The 17,610-nt window shown below is 36.5% G+C and overlaps 1 protein-coding gene across 14 annotated transcripts in view; it reads right to left on the bottom strand.

Annotated features, from left to right (window-relative positions):
* Positions 1-17,610, bottom strand: part of UBR5 (ubiquitin protein ligase E3 component n-recognin 5) — an 88,683-nt gene that overhangs the window by 33,560 nt on the left and 37,513 nt on the right. For all 14 annotated transcript variants that reach the window (XM_080377961.1, XM_080377953.1, XM_080377959.1 and 11 more), the window contains 11 exons: positions 14,514-14,630; positions 14,324-14,434; positions 13,365-13,519; positions 11,313-11,430; positions 10,273-10,457; positions 9,369-9,478; positions 7,701-7,813; positions 2,441-2,584; positions 2,235-2,346; positions 1,876-2,030; positions 777-974 (listed from right to left, as the gene is read on the bottom strand). In XM_080377961.1, the coding sequence (XP_080234087.1) occupies positions 777-974; positions 1,876-2,030; positions 2,235-2,346; positions 2,441-2,584; positions 7,701-7,813; positions 9,369-9,478; positions 10,273-10,457; positions 11,313-11,430; positions 13,365-13,519; positions 14,324-14,434; positions 14,514-14,630 (1,518 nt within the window). The remainder of the gene's footprint in view (positions 1-776; positions 975-1,875; positions 2,031-2,234; positions 2,347-2,440; positions 2,585-7,700; positions 7,814-9,368; positions 9,479-10,272; positions 10,458-11,312; positions 11,431-13,364; positions 13,520-14,323; positions 14,435-14,513; positions 14,631-17,610) is intronic.

Below are 17,610 nucleotides of genomic sequence, written 5' to 3'. Positions count from 1 at the left end.
TTAACTAGCTCTTACATATTTGTTTTAAACAAACTATATACATACTGCAAAGTGAAAGAACAGAAGCTGTTGAAAGTCTGGGAGGCTCATCTCTGATATAACAAGGTTCTCCAGAGTGATGGAATAGTCCACTGTGAAATCAACCTCAGTCTAACAGGTACACAATACCTCCTGGTGGCAGCATAGCACACAGCAGATCTAACTAAACTGCACCAAACCACTGATAGGTCTATACAAGTATGATACATAAATTCACACCAGAACTATTCATACAGCACCACAGATGAGTACAGAACTCTACAGGCAATTCAAGTGGGAGAAAAAAAAAAAAAACCAACCCAAAACCCCAAAGCCTTTGCTTGATTTGATTTCCTAACTTATGGTCCAAATTTAAGATTTTTTTAAAAAATGTAAGACAATAAAACTATTGCATTCACAAGAAAACAAGTTGCTGGATCCCTCAGAAAAACTGTGCAACCAAAAAAAAAAAAAAGTACACTGGTAGTAGACATCAAATAATAAGTTTTAACAGTAATGCCAAAAAATATTAGTTAAAAGCCTGATTACAGAAGCCATGCACCCCCAAAATGGATCTTAATTTTACTATGTAAATTTGTTTGTGCTTTCATGTTTCTACGAGAATTTTCTGCTGAAATTAGTTTCTTTGAAATAGTAAAAATACAAAATGGTATTTAAACACAAAGCTGCTTTAAGCATTACTTTACGAAAGCAAGAGAAAAAAAGCACGTAATTCTGTAGTCAAGAAAATATCTTACCTCAACAGCCATAATAATAATAGCAGCTTTCTTTTTGATGGTCGAGTTAGCAGGAAGATTTGTTAAGGAATGAACACCCATTCCAAGACTACTAATAGGTGGAAGATCAAGCCAGTCAGGGTCTCGTATCCCACCCATACAATCTTTTGCCATTGGATAGATTGTACCATTTCCATCTCTAAGAATAATAGGAGATTCCTACAATTGGGGGGGAAAAGTTTTATCATTAAGCCTCCACAATTTATCCTTCCCAAAAGGTCTAGCTCTGCTTGACTGCCAACAACAACACTTCACCTAAAATTCCCATTTATGCCATTGTCCCCTATCATTACAAGTGGCACAGCACAACAGATTCCCTTTCTCAGATGCCTGAAATGTACTTAACATAGTAAATACTAATAAAAGCATCTTCTTTATGGTATACATGCATCACAAAAGATTATCAAGGAAACAGAGAACCTGTACTTTAAGCTTACTTAAATGATCCAAGTATGCTTGGATATATGGAAACAAAACATTCAAATTCAGGTCTTTTGCCAAAAGACCTTCAACTATCCTAAGTCAAGTAAAACAGTTACTAAAATGGTTTAGGTATTTTTTCTCAGCCCTCCTCATGGATGTCTGCACAATGTAATCAAGCTGTATAATCACATAAAATAAGATACTTAACGTTGGATAGTAGAAAGAGTTGCGTAAAACCTTAATGTATCATTTTCAGTATCCAATACAGATTTATTTTTTTTGTTAACATATCCATTCTCACAAGCGGATTTTCATCTGATCTAATTCCAAAATATAGCTGGATAACAAGTTTACACTAACAGGAACTACTCTGCCAAGTTTTTTTTCATCCTTTTTTACTTTTCATTCAAGATAGAATTTGAGTAAGATTATAAAAAGTGCTTAAGCAAGCTAAGATTGCTATTCCCCTTGCACCTTCAAAATACTAATGGTAGCAACAAGTCTTTCACAACCTATTGGAAGAACTATTTCTTTGCCAGTCTTTGGAAAAGCCTTACAAAAGGCTATACAAACCCATTCAAAGATGCTGGAAGTGAAGTGCAGTGAAGTTAGATGATTGAGATACAAAACCACAAACCTGTCCAGCTGTAAAAATAGCAACACTTCTCTCATTCTGACCCAGGAATGCAATGCTGCTAGTAGGGAAATTATTCTCTTGTTCAGCCTTTCCTGTGGCAAGGTCAAATATGCAGTACCGAACCCAGTTGCCAGTTTTCAGAACAGCATGCACTCCTTCAAAGATACAGAAGAAAAAGGTTAATGTCTTTTACTGATGGCATCCAGTAAAAAGAACTCTGACTATAGCACTTTTAAGGAATTACTAATATCAGCTGAAAGAACTGTACATATTAGTTTGACAGTAGTTGCTTTCCACTAGGAAGAGAGTGAGGTAATAAAGGATCCAACAGAGCATCTTGCAGTGTACGCCCTACTTACCTTTTGAATCTACATTTACTGCTAGGATCTCTGTTTTTTCAGGAATACACAGCTTTTTAGGTGTCCTTTGAAAACAGTCAGGAACTTTTGGAGTGCCACCAGTTTTTACAACCTGAAACGTATGTAAAAGTTTAAGATGCAATTAAGCATACAGTGCTGACATTTCAAAACACTGATAGTTCTCTCGATGTTTCACAAAGACATACCTGCAATTCATCTATTCTGAGCAGCCTACAGTCTTGGAGAAGAGAAGAAGGATCAGGATCTGAATTAGAAGTGCTCTGGCAGTTTGCATTACTGGAGGTGCCTGGAAATTTCACAGCAACATAAGCACCGTCCACTTTTAGCACCTACAAGCAAAACACATTACAATCTTACCAAAAGCTTTGAACAGAAACTGTTTAGGTTGATTTGCTTCAAAATAAACCAGATCTTTATCAGGAAAAGAAAAAAGTTCAAAATAATTGGCAATTAAATTTTACAGCCCTTGGTCATCAGCCTTGCTCTTTTGCTAAAATTACTGAAATCTTAAAAACCTAGATTTCTTAATGATGCCATAGGCATCCTGAATTAGATCAAAGGTCCCTCCATTTCAGCATCCAATGTCCAAGACAAACCAACACTGACTAGAGTAGCTCCTACTGATATTTCCCTGGTACCCTTCCAGCTTCCACCCACTACAAACAGCAGGACAACCTCACATTTAATAGCCTAGATAGACTCTTGTCTTACTCATTTGTCCAATCACTTTTGGAAATAAACACTATTCCTGTGGCAATGAGTTCTAAACATTAGCTAACAACTCAACACAGAAAAACCCCAACAAACCAAAATAAACCAAAACAAAAACAAAAAACCCACAAAAACCCAACTACACTGAGCCTCTTACTTCTTCAAGTGCCCGTCAGCTCTTGTACTTTTTTTTCTTCGGCCCCATCTAAATTTTTAAAGCCTCTGTTGCAAAGTCTTAAGTGGTCACTCCTCAGGATGACTGTGCACAATGCAAAAATGAAGCATTGGTTTAATGGGTCTACTACCTGTTCCTCACACTCGATAAAGTTCTCTGCTCAGTCCCTTAGGACCGAAGGATACAAACAAGGCTATCCAGACATATGCCATGACTTCATGGATCTGTGTCCCTCTCTGCCCCTCAAGGAAATGGAAGTTACTGAACCCCACACTGACAGAGGCATTTCCGAGACTGTAAGCCTCTCTCCAGATGCTGCTATTAGAACCATCAAAACAGGCTTCCTTGTTACAGAAACATCCTATGCCATCACCGAACAGCAAGGCCCTTCGACTTTCCAAAAAGAAAACAAAGCTAAGAGGGAAGGGAGCAGAGGAAAGGATGGACAATGTTTTAATTTTGAGTAAAAATAAGATCTATATCGCTGTATGCTCTCAGTCTTGATCAAAACCAGACACAAGCAACCACCAATCTTGATTAGGCCCTAACTTCTCAATAGTTTCTACACAGAAAGCACTTACAAAGCAGTGTTAAAGATCTAGATGTAATCAACTTAATAAAAAAATCTCTCAAATTTTCAAGATATTGTAGGTAATAAAAATCCAGCCATTTCTATGTTTCCCAGTTGCTCTAGGGCTAGATGCAGCCTATCAACAATGCTAGAGAAAACAACAAATATGAAAGTCTTAGCTTTTTTTTTTTGTAACAAAGATTACTGTGGATAGTCAGAGCACTTGCTCCCCATATGCTGACACTTCACTTTAACAGCAGAATTCCTAGTTCTAATAGTAGAGCATCACTGATGGCTGTAATACTACCACCCAAAAATTTCAAAATTCAGATCTAGTCAAAAGATTCATGAATATTAACTTTGATTTAGACTATACAAATACAGATTTCTATTGAGACTTGCAAGACAACACTAGAAAAAATTGTGATTTGGTCAAAAAAAAATTTAATCAAGGTACATTTAGATGTTTTTCAGGTAATCAGACTAACCTGTACGCCTGAAATCACATGCTGATGTTTCAACCACAGCTTTTAGTCTGACTACATGTAGAGTTTTATTTTTTTAATGACTGAATGTTGCTACAAAAACTGCAAATTTGGGCTGCTTGTGAAAACAGAAGATTCTAAATGGTCAACATCTAGGAGGGTGTATAAAATTTTGTTTATGAACTTTCAGATTTATAATCTAGCCAACAGGGGAAAGAAACACACCTTAAGAAAAGGTGAAATCCCCAAATATTTAACATATCCTGTCTCCATAACTGAAAGTTTTCTTCCACATGCTTTCTGTCTGCTCTTAGTGTTATCACCTACATCACTTTTTACTTATATCACTTTTTTTTTTTGTGTTCAAAGAAATGCTGATAGTTTTTAAGGTGCTGGAACTCTGGTGACTGTCTTTCAGAGTCCGCACGCCAAATACTATTTTATTTCCCATTCTGTGGTTGGAGAAGAAAATCATGTATCTTAAAAACTGGAAAATATTTTTATTAACATGTGGTTGAGAAGAAATTCAGCTCTTCAAAGGGTAACTAAAATGCAGGTCTTCAGTTAAAGAGTTACTACTATAGTTATTGGCTATAGTAGTTACACAGAAAAAAAATAAAACTATCCATTGATGTAACAAGCAACTAGGAGCTTGACTGAAACATTTGATTGCAATTGTACACGGAAAGCTCCAAAGCAGAGATGTGGTATAATGGCCTGGCACTCAACAAGATAAATAAACATCATCAACATCAAGCTTAAGTGACTGAATGAAATAATACAATGCAAAGTACAAGTTAAGGAACAAACTACTCAATCCAAATTTATGTTTCACAAAACCACTGGTACTTGATAAGCTTTCTGGGCACACAAACTGAAAAAGTGGCAACACACAGAAGTCTCACCCCAATTGAGGATAACCTTGATGAACAGTTTGGGGAGGCCTTGGACATTGCTAACGGAAAGCCTCAGACCAAAACAAACCATGGCTGCCAGAGAAAAACGCACCTTCAACCCAGGTTCCCTACACTTTTGTTCTAACAGTGGTTCCAGATACCATCTAAGCCACTCCAGAAGAGGAGATCCCGAAGCTAATGTGGGTAAGCAGAGTATCCCAAGTTGCACGGGGTGGGCAAAACCAGCTTCTAACCATCTGATGTGAGTGAGCAGTAACAAAGGGTTATTTCAGCCTGTATCTCTTCTAAACTACACTGAAAGAAGACTGTGAGATTTCTCACCAATGCAGACAACAGAAGAGACAAGCGCCAGGCTTACTCATTCCATCAGGTAGATAATCTTACAGTCATTACCTCTCCTTCATCTAATGATGGACTTAAACTGAAATAAGGTTGGAAGATAACATATTCCAAGGAGAAAGACTACAAAGTCCAAGAGTGCAAGTAGATTTACGCTTTCTTAATTTCTTCCAAGACTGCCCACCCAAAGTAAGAACTTTCCCACTCTTGCCACACCCCCTGGTCATTTGTTGCTTCGGCACCATATGCAATCCACATTTACAAAGTAGCATGGTAAAAGGCTGGTTGTATGATCTACTGGTATCAGAATAATTACAGTCATCTTAGATCTCAGCACTCAGGGGTGGACTGCTAGTGTATCAAGATCAGTAAGAGCCTGGAGAGAAACAGGCATGTTAGAACTTGACACCATCTACCTGTCCACCGTTCCAAGGACAGAACGTAGCAGTGGTCTTTGAAGGATTTTAACCAAGCAATTTTTGGAGACGTCAAAGTTGTTGTGTACATCCAGAAGTACAGGAACACATCTTTTGAAAAACAAAATTATTTCAGGAACACAGGCTGAGCATCAGTAAATCTGGGCCCCTATGCCATTTCTAAATTCCACCCCCTGAAGCCTAAGTGAACAATTATTTTTTTGTGTGTAAAACAAAGAATTATCTATTTAAAAGGTGGCAAACATTTTGATAGAAACTCATGGCTATCACTTTATTAATCTCATTCTAAAGAATGTAAATGTTCAAAATTTCAGATGCTCTTACAGGTAAAAGGACAGAAACCAGGTTTTTGTTCCTCTTACTACAGAAATAAATCATTACGTAAGTCAAGATTTTTGGCTTCACAGATCAACTCTAAAGATAAAGTGTTACAAAACTGTAAGAGGAAAAAAGTGAACAACCATAAACATCACTGCAAAAGGACAGCATGCTTTACGAAGAAGAGAAAAAAGCATCTTTGCCATAAATGACTGATACAGAATAGACTCAGCACCAATAACTCTATTCAGAAGACAGCCCACTGACTGGTTTTAGCACCTCAGTGAAAATATCAAATACAAAAATTAAGGCTTTTCTCTATTTATTATAGTAGTTCTTCTGGATGCAGTGAGAAAAGACAGACACCTTTACAACTGTATATATACACAGTAAAACAGTCTCTGTCCTGAACATCTTTGGATCTAAAACAGGAAGGACAGAGAAGGACAATAGGGGCTTTCCCAAAGCCCATATGACATGCAAACAATGGTTTCAGCAACTTCAACTAGATCTTGAAACCTCATTTATAGAAACTGAAGTGTTTCCATGAATTAAGTTGCTCCATACTCCCTTTTGCAAAAATGACCTGAACTTGATAATCAAAACTCATTGTGGGTCTCCTTTCCAAGATACCGTTCAAGGCAAATCTTCCACTCCTGCACAAGTAAATCCACTAGGTTGTAACCATTAGGTTAGAAGGAAAACAACTCTGACTAATTCCAGCTGCCTTCTGTTGGACTGTTATTTCCTCTTCTGGTAACTGGTTTGGGTTTTTTTTCTATGAATCAAGTAGAAAGCAATTCAACCTTTTCATTTTGTGGAAAACCTTTACCTGTTGCTCTTATTTTTGAAAAGCAGAGAGACAGAGAACTGTCTAGATGACCTAATCCCTCCTAACATCACACAACAGTGTGAAAGAAGAAATGCACCATTTTCTTCTACAGCACTCTTAGTCAGAGCAAACATTTACTAGAGAGAAAATGAACAACTTACAAGGACCAAACAGATTTTTTGCAGTAATAAATCAAACAACTTTGGAGTTGTATTAACAAAGCATGTCATTTCTAATCAAAACATTTCTGTTCTCTGGTTGCCACAACATTAGATTCACCCGAACATTCAGCTGATGTGTATGTAGAAGTCAGTCACAACACATGTAACTCTTCCCAATCCCATTGGACATGTGGGAGCTATTGCTCAACTCACCAAAAATAATCTCCCAGATAAAACCACATCTGCTTTTCTTAATACCGTGGTTCAACCTTAAGTACCAGAATGTTATTTTTTAAGATTCATCACGTTGTATTCGCAACACATTCAGTCTGTTACTACCACTGTGTTAAGGACAAATAAAAACGCAACAGAAGTCATACTAGTCAGAAACATTCTCAAGCATCCCCAAAACCATGACTCTTAATAGTCAGCTTATCTAAAAGAAAAAAATTTTTTCTTCCCTCCCCAAAGTTGGTGGGACAGTGTACTTCAGACAAACCTTGCCAACAGGAACATTCTTAACATCTTCCACGAACACAACTTCCCTCAGAGACCACTGCTCTTCATTCACTTTCTCCTCCTCTTTTGGGGCAGGAGTAGATCGTCGTCGCTCTGTGACAAAAAAGTTATCATCAAAAAAAAGACTTGAAATATTTAATCAAAGCATCAAAATGCAATGTTCAGTAAACACCAAAACTTTCCCACCAGAAAGATTATCAACAATCAACAAGAGGTTAACAAGAATCTGACTTTAAAAAAGTCAGAGCTACCCAACAGCATACCATACCACCTTCATGTTCTTTCTATGAAATTAGCACTCATAATGCCTATCTGATCAACAAAGCAATTTTTAGGGACATTTGAGCAAAATAATTACAATACAAGAAATTGTTTTGGCAGGGCTCAGATAGCCATGCTGTAAGTACAAAGGCTGACATTGTATGACCCCTCATTCAGCCCTGCTACAAGTACTTTTTATCACCCTTATGAAAAGTCTGCTTGCCCACTACATACGGATTTTTTGGTAAACGTCTAGAAGAGTAGCAAATGAGACAGAAAACAGCTATATGGGCTAATAGTAATTGCAATACAGTTAGATTCACTGCAAAGACATTATCTGAATCGTTACTATAGTACATTCAGGATCAAATCTAAATACATAATATGGCTAAATTAACACTGACAAGAACCTTTAACGTCCTGAACTGAGTATATAGTATAAATAATAATACCAACATATTTAAAGAAAGAAGCAGAGAACTGCTAAGCTAACTGTGAAGTTAACTTCAAGCAGTTAAAAATCTCAAGAAAAATTACAGTCAGTAAGAAATTACAGTTGAAAAAACTGCAAAAGAGTAGAAATAAGTAGCAAAAGATTCTACTAGTAAAAGTAGACAGTAGTGCAGACTGGAGCATACAGGATTCTTGCTCGCTGAATGAGGCCATCTGATTCTCTAGACACTTCTTAAAACTGCAGTATGTGAACAATTAGAAGAAACAGGAGTGGAGAAGAGATTTCTTCAAATGATGGCATTGTAATTAACCCTTTATGAATGCATGGGGTTTAAACACAAAAAAAAATGCTTAAGAGGTCAGTTGCATGAATTTTCATGCAGCCTTTTAGGTTTGTAAGTACAACTTGTACTACAAAGCTTCTCTCACTGCTTTTGTATGTTAATATTAAGAATGTCTAGTTTTAGACATTTAATATAATAGATCATGAACTACTGCTTTACGCTCTGAAGTTCAATTGCAAGGAAGCTGTGCGACAACAGCTTAATCTTAAAAGGAATTTTCCAAAACAACTTCAACTTCTGGTCTGTAATGAAACTCGCTGTCACGCTGCAATTAAACATAAACAACTTTATCTTCAGACTCCCTCTTGATCACCTCCTGAAAGATACTTTTAATTCTGAGAACTGTGATATGCTTGTATAGATTTACCTTACAGCAAGTAGTCACTGCTTATACTAATACATTTTAAATGTAACACTGACAATTCACTGCTTATCTGAAGACTATTAGAAAAGCCTTTACATATATTGAAGTTCAGATTGAAAGATGGAAACAGATTTTGAAGTTAGTAGAGAATCTTTCTAAGAACTGCCTTCTACAAAAACTTAATTACACAAATATTTCAGCTTACTATGAGCTACACATTACTTACTATATGGCATTGATGCACTGCTTGCTATTGAAGATGCATCACTACAAGTGGAAGCTGGGGATGGTGGAGGACCCATCTCAGTTTTCACTGGTTCCTGTTTGCTTTCAGGTCTAGAACAAAAGGTGTTACTTAGAATGAAGAAAGAAAAAGGCAAAATCTTTTCTGTGACAATGGACAAAGTGTCAGTGTGTCCCAGTCATGTTCCTTTAATAATACTTTAATGAAGTAACTCCATACTTGCATACAACCATCCTAACTGACAAGGCTATACAACTGATGTTGGGAATGGTGTTATGCTGCTTAATCAGGGATTAGCTTTATAATATTAATTGAGCATAGATACAATATTACAGTAAACAAACATCCTTAGATGTACTTAATTTGGAAGGAAGAATTATTAGCTTTATACAGTAATCTGAAACTCTAAAACTGCTAAACTGTCTCAAGTTTTTCTTGAAACTGCAAATACATTTTAAAACATTTAAATGGCTATTGTCAACCCAGTGCTTTTTTTTTCCCCCCAGAACTCTGGAGGGGCTGAAACAGCTGTCTCAGTGCCATGAAGAAGGGCCTGAAAACAGTTCCATAACAAAACCATTTTCAGTTATTCAAATATAACATCTTGGAAGCTTTATGAAACACTACAAGATGGTCTTCATTTAATATTCCTTCTGCATTTCACATTTCCATAGTGGTTTCATGGTACTGAGATGCCTTTCCAGCCGCGAGCTTTTCTGCACATTTAGCAAAGTTTACAAGCAAGCTAGAATCTTATAAAGGTGGCAAAAATTTCAAACTGATAAAAACCTGACCTTCCTCCTTTTCAATTTTTAATCAATCACCAAATCAAGAGATCAGCAAATAAATGTTTTGTGTGTATTTCATGCGTGTTCTCAACACTTACTTTGCCTCAGTAGTTTTGCTAGCTTTCTCCATGTTTTTCAAGCTCTCGGGTGACCGAAGCTGAAACCGACAGCTGTCATTCATGTTCCAAACAGATTCCATTAACACACCCACTTTAGGAATTCCAGCACTGATTGAAAAAGCAACGGCTCCAGCATGATAGAGGGGGTTATTTCTTAAACACACCTACAGACAGAAATATTTATTTCTATGAGAACAATGGATTATACCAATGGAAATCATATATGCATGCATTTTCTTGGTGACACATGCAATAGTCAAAAAACCAAGAAAACGTATGGAACTAGATGAAGAAGAAAGTCAGCATGATGTACTATACATGCTTTGCTAGGAAAAAAAAGAGGCTGTTGTGGAATTCACAGCTGAAAGCAACAGCTTTAGCAGTGAAACTGTTTAATATATAGTATTTAGCTGCTCAACCACAAAAGTACTAAGTACAAATTCAGTACAAAGATTTATTCCTGAATTGATCAGAATGGATTGGGACCCAAAAGAAACATGCTCCCTGGGAAGGAGCTGTTTTGTCTCATACTAGTTCTAATACTAATTCACAAAAAGAATCTTACACCTCTGTATCAGTTATTAACCTTTTCCGTAAAGAGGCTTCAAACCAAAGGCATATCCCACTGCATAAATAAATCAAACCCAGACTTTAATATTGCAGGCACTTAAATGCCAAATCATTTACAAAGCTATGTACTCTATTCAGAATCGCATTTCTGTACTTACTTTCTCTCAAATACAGAATCGGTAGGTAAGTTAAAACATAAATACTTTGTATGAGTACAGCTTGTTCCTCCATGTTTGCAGCAATAACCACACTTGTGAAACATCACCACTAACAGGGCACATCAATTTACAGTCATAAAATTAAAATACGCTATTTTAATTCCATATTATTGATACAACTTTTGTGCATAACAATAACAGAACCTAATTTATTTTGGTTTTTTTTTAAGTGCAGACCGTAAGCTCATCACACAGCACTGTAAAAATGACACTTGTGACAGTTGCACTTGCCTGGGTTCCAACGGTTATGTTTGGCATAGAGGAGATACCAGCACTAGACTTCGGCTTTTTATTTTTTGCTCTAGCCTTTTCTAGCATTTTTTTCCTTTGGCTGAAAGGAACTACACCCCTGTGGAAAAAAAGGCATCTTATTTTAAAAACAGGCTACAAAAAAAATGCTTTTTTTATAACTTTGAACAGTTTATTCCTTCTGCTTAATGTAGTCATGATCAAACATGCAAGTCTGTGCCACCTTCTCCAGAATCTCAAACCATGTAGAAATGACATTTTTTCTATATTCAGTCCCACTTCCCAAATCTCAAATGGTCAATTTATTAGGAGGAGGAGAAAGAGGGAGAGCATCTAAAATATGTCATGCCAAATGGCATTCCTCCTTGTCCAACATGCTGCTGGCTCTGTGTTGTTCCAGTCGCAGCTTTCAGGTTGCAGATTATCCCCTCTGAACTCGAGAATATTTTTCCCATGAGTGGTGATAATTTCGAGAACTTTCAGTCATTAAGGAACAGGATAAACTTTTTTTTTATTTTTAAATTCTAAAAGCTTCACTTTCTCTCTGGGGACATGGTTGAAGGAGTCTAGGACTCTTACAACAGACTTAAGCTGCAAAAAGGGGAAAAAAGAACATTTCTTTTGTAATTGGATCCATTCAGTTTAGCTGAAAATAACACCTACGTACACAGTTAAGCATGCTTATTATTTTGACACTTCATGTTTTAGTCAGTGGCCTATACAGTTAGATGCTTTTATTTGAAAGTCTCCTTCATATTAAGTAAACCATGAAAAGCATTGGTCCTGTGCAACACTGGAAACTGAAATCCTGTCTAGTGTACTGTACTACAGACCACTGTACCTAAGAATTATCAATAGTAACAGGAACGTCTGTCTACATCAATCTGATTAACATAAAATCACTGCTGCTGACACTTAACCTCTCTCAGAAAGGACATGTTGGTTAATAAATACATTACTTTCAAAGATTACATATAAATGCTAATAAGCCTTTTTATATATTGCACCAATTCTAAAATTAGTAAAGATGGCAGGTTCTAGTAGCCAGGTATCTCCAATGTTATGGCTTATTAGTTTCCACACTAAGACTAATCACTCTAGGTGTCACGGTATGTCACCTGTGACATAACAAAATGGCCAAGAATCTGAGCGCTGTAATTTTGAGATTTGGGACTAAAATAAAATATATCTGTGTAAGTTTACAAGCCTAGTTACAATTGTACTTAAATATTTTTCAGAATTATTAGAATTTAATGAGAAAGCTGTTTCACAGAACCAATTTTCAATGCTCCGATTTCCAACTCATCATCAAGTATTTAACTTGAGTTTTGGGCCTGACATGTAATGCAGTGACTACTGACACACTGACAAAAATGCATACTGACAAAGCATTAGTAATATTCAATGAATTCACTCAAATCAGAAATTCATTTCAGAGCTCTTTTGGGAGTGTTACTTTTGAGGGTTTGGTGAGGGGGTCTGTATTTGTTTTTTAAACACAGGCTTCTTAATTATCAGATTGTTAGCTAAAATATTTTAATTAACATTTCATATTTTACAATGTTTAGAAGTGTTATTTTTTAACAAGCTCCAGAGGGAGCATCTGATGTTATTTCTCTTCTTTAAGATCTGGACCACAAACTAATAGACCAAATATTCTAACAGAGCCTAACAGAGTAATATGGACATCATACATGGGCAAGTTTGTTCTGTATTTATAATCTGAAAAAGGCCTGAAAGGCATAAAAAAAGTTATTCTCTGATACTGTGTAGTACTGATATACCTGAATAAATAAAGCATTTATACAGACCTCCTAAAAGAATAACCTTACTCTCTTAAAGATGTTATAATTGGATCCAAAAGCTTTAGGCATTAAAGAGAATAAATATACTTTTAAAAGGGAACCTAAGCTCAAGTGCAGAGTTACAGAACTCAGAACAACTGTGGATCACTAGTTTTGCAATGTTTCTCGTAGCCAAGCACGTGAAGATAGCGGATCTGCACTGATGTACATAAACACACTATTTACTTACCACCAATATAAGTTGTTCTCTAGTTGAGCACACGTATACAGAGCACAGCAATGTAAAGAAACAATTCTTTCTCCCTGAAGCTCCGAGTATGTCTGTGCAGTGTGTTCTAATTTAGAAGCTACAGAGCTTAAAGTTTCATCTACCCATGTAGCAACCTAAGGGAGAAGAGAAGAAATCAACAGAGAAGGTATGGGGGGAAAAAAGAAAGAGAAAAGTTACACCTTAGTTGCACCCTTTAATGTAATATTTACTGGTTTTGAAAGAAAAAACACCACCACCAAAACAAACAAAAAAAACCACCACAGAACAAAAAACCAATGATTCCCTTCGGGATTTTATCTCCTACCACCTTTTCTTTCCCTAGAGAAGAGCTTTTCAGGATTTTTTTCCCCCATCTATTTTCAGTCCCCAACAAAACAAAAGAAGTTAAAAAAAAAAAACAAACAGAAGTGTCATAAACAGTACTTCAAAAAGTGCACATACTTTACCAAATCAGTTTCAAGTTTACTATTAACTGGGCAGAAAAGTGTATTTAGATAGCTTGCTTTACAGCACTGAAAGCTTCACAGCCCTTAGTTCTTCTAGTAAATATATACAGAACATTAACGATCTTCTCTATGCTTAAACCAGTGTCAGTTTCTACAACCAGTGTCAGTTTTTGTTACAACAAAAAGCCAAGTATTTCAGATAATCAGATAAAACATAGATCTTTTCACTGTTTCAGCTGTAAATCAGCCAGATTGCAAAAAGGTAAAAATAAAATAAAATAAAATTTTTACAAAACACCAGTTGGGTTTCTGTTCTGGTTTTACATCTGTATAGAGGAAAAGTAGAATGAACAAATGAGTTAAGTACTTTCTACTACTGATGAAGCTGAAGAATCAACTTGTCTGTAATATACTCAATTAACTGAACAAATCCATCTTTACCAAACTCAGCAACCAACACACATCTCATACCTTGTTATTTTCAGTGGCAACAGTTGCTCTAATACTATTTGCAGAAAGGAGCACTATCTTTTCATTGGTTAATCCCAGGAACATGGCTCGTGGATGATGTAGCGAAGGATTCTTTGGAAACAAAAAAATATTTCAGATATTCAAAGCATATAAATCATAGTGAAGGCAAGCATTTAAAGATGTAGAGTACCTGTGCATTTCTGTAAGGCTCTGATTCACTCCACTTCCATTGATAGAGTTCTCCTTTACTGCTAACAGCCACCAGCTCAGAATACAGAGCTCCAATAGAAATAAACTTTGTTCCATCCTACAAATACAGAAATATGAAGTCTAAGAAAGCAATATTATAAATACATATGTATCAATACATAAATGCAAAAAAAAAAATCAAGTTTTTTTCAGCACTGCCATGAACATTGCACTTGAAAATACAGATATAACCAGCTTGTCTCAAGCTCAGCATGCTCACACACACACAGAGTGCATTATTGCTTCTGACAGAGTGAGGTAAGAAATAAATAAATATTATTTTCCTGAAGTGTAGCAATAATATATACATGGCATTTAACTTGGACAGTTTATTAACAGCTCCCACAATATTTTAAGAACACAACACTACTCATAGAATTAAAACCAGGAAGGTCTCTTGACATCTGACAAAGTTTCCCTCCAAAATTCTGGCGTTTTGAAATGAACAAAACCCAAACATAATTCCATTATTCCATTCCTACATATACTCATAAAGGTATCTTCCAACTACCCAAGAAATCAATTATCAAATTCACTGCCTCATCAATGAAGCAATTCTTATCTTTCACTTCTGAAGGCAAACAACTACAAGATTAATTTTTAAAAAAACTTCAACAAAACCTCATCATGCTACATGACATATTAATGCAGCTGTATGACCTGATACGCTGGAAAAGCTTCTAATTATGGGTTATTCTTCCCGCCTCCCCCCGCCCCTTCTCCTTTTTAACATTTTACCAAAACTCATATGGCATCTCTCTGCTACTCTGATCGTACAACTTTTCTCAATTGCTTCATCCTGGCCCTCACAGGCCTGTTTTCCCCCCTCTTAGATTTGGTTGTGTATCAATGTTGCAGCAACTACAGAACAGTTACACTCTCACTTTTCCCAATCTCATATACCATTGACCACTTCCCCCTTGCATTGCAATCCATCTCAAACTACAGACCTTTTTTTTCAGTGACTTCACAAAACATTTGCTTCTGTTAACTGCAAAACATTTGTAAGGCCCATTCATCCACTGCTCCTCACCAAGTGCAGCTATAGGACACCCATGCTCTTTCTAAACTTGTTACTGGTAACAACTAAAAGTTCACTTAAGGGAGAACACAGCTTTTAAAGAACTAAAAAACAAATAGTACAAAATCAAATGCTGTCTTCTATAGCTAGTAATCTGAAAGACAGGTAGGTACATGACAACTGGTCTCTGTAGCAGACATCTCCCAGATCAGTATCTCCAGCTTCCTCTCAGAATAGAATATGCCACATTTGACCAATTCAACCATTGGAGGGGAAACTGAATTCTCTGTCAGACCATTAAAGCCCACCATCCAGTACATACACCTGTTCCTAAAATTAGGAGGCCTTTCTTTCAGCTACAGAAGCTTAGAAGGGGCAACATTTTTAGTTTCATCTATCTGGATTCTAGCGATTTTTTTACTATTTTCATGCCCAGAAGCACACACTTCAAAAGGTGTGAGCATGTCCTTGAGTAACACAGGATTCAGTACATCTCTTACCAATAGCTCAAAATGTTTTAACAGTATTTTGGGAAAGAGCAGCGAAGGCAGCAGGAAGGGACAGAAGCAATCACAAGTAATTCTCTTTTATACACTGATAATGGAATGTAGGATTACTTAAATCATAACAGAATTATTTTGCTCTGGAGGGCATCTACCAACACAGCACAGAAGTAGCATGAATGCTAATCTGTGTCATGATTAATACTTGTCGTTGTGTAAATATTGCATATTTTGAGAAAGAACTGCCATCAGAACCTACTGTGGTCTAATGAGATGCATGCCTACTTCATCAGCATAAATGAATCTCCAGAAGTTATCTGGCCTAATGCCTTGAAGTTAAGTATGGAAAGCAATTAATTTTTGCTCCAAGACAGTATCATGATTTTTAATCTTGCTAATATGTTTTACAACTTTTTGTAAACAGTTCCATACCACAAGCTCGACACTAGAGACCTGCCATTCAAAATTTTTCTCTTCCTTCCATCAAAATACTAGCAATTGCGATCTAAATGATACAGGACCAACACACCTCCATGAGGCCATTCAAAAGGCTAACGGCACAAAGATGCACAAATGACATGACAGCTCTGGTTCTGCAACCAGCATGTGATGTGTTCAGCTATGAATTCTGACTTCAGATCAGAGAAATTACACATCAAAGACTATGCAGATTACTGACAAAATCTTAATATTTCAATAGCTAAACAGAACACACCTATTTGAACAAAGTAAAGACTCAGTTTGCACCTAACTACAGTCTAGCAGGAAAAAAAACGAGCCGTACTTGACATACTACAGAGTGGCTCTGACACACATGGCAGAGTAGATTGATAGTACTACAGTCCAACAAGATTTGAACTATCAGAAGAATCTGTTCATTGACTTGAATTCTTGAGCAGTTGATTTGACTTATTTGGAGAAAACTCAGTACCTATGCAACATGCCTCAACATCATTAGTCTCAGATTACAGGTGAAACCGATGCATTTGGAAACGCTATCAGCTTTCCAAAGTTCCATCCTTTCCTCTCAGATTGGTACTTTACCTCCCATAAATGCAAGTTTATCCTCATTGGGGATTACTATAGCTCTGTCTCAAATGCTGAATGTCAAAATCATGAAAAATGAAGGAAAAATACTTGCAAACAAGATTGGTTATTCTGTAGCGATTCCTCGTGTTCTTTAATCTCCTCCCTAGCTTACTGTCTTTTCCATTAACATTTCAAGATCTCCTCTCCAATTTTCAATATGGAAACAACATCCGAACTGGCCTCTCAGCTAAATCATCTCCCTCAGGATTCACCCTGAAAAATTTCTGTTGGAAAATACCACCAACAAAACTTCAGAGTGGGGCTACAGCAAGAAAGATGCAGAACAATTTTCTGATGAATGTTCAGCTGAAGGACAGGATGAAAAGTTTAATTGCTTTTGGATAAAGATAAAAGGCCTTTCCAGTAAGACACCTTCATTTAACTAGAAGCAAGGGTTTATATGAGTGCATATGCAAGCAGGTATC

This window comes from Falco punctatus, assembly GCF_963210335.1.
Source record: "Falco punctatus genome assembly, chromosome: 3".
Lineage (NCBI taxonomy): Eukaryota > Metazoa > Chordata > Aves > Falconiformes > Falconidae > Falco > Falco punctatus.
The sequence above is the reverse complement of the archived record's forward strand: the minus strand, read 5'-3'. Positions and strand labels throughout refer to the sequence as shown.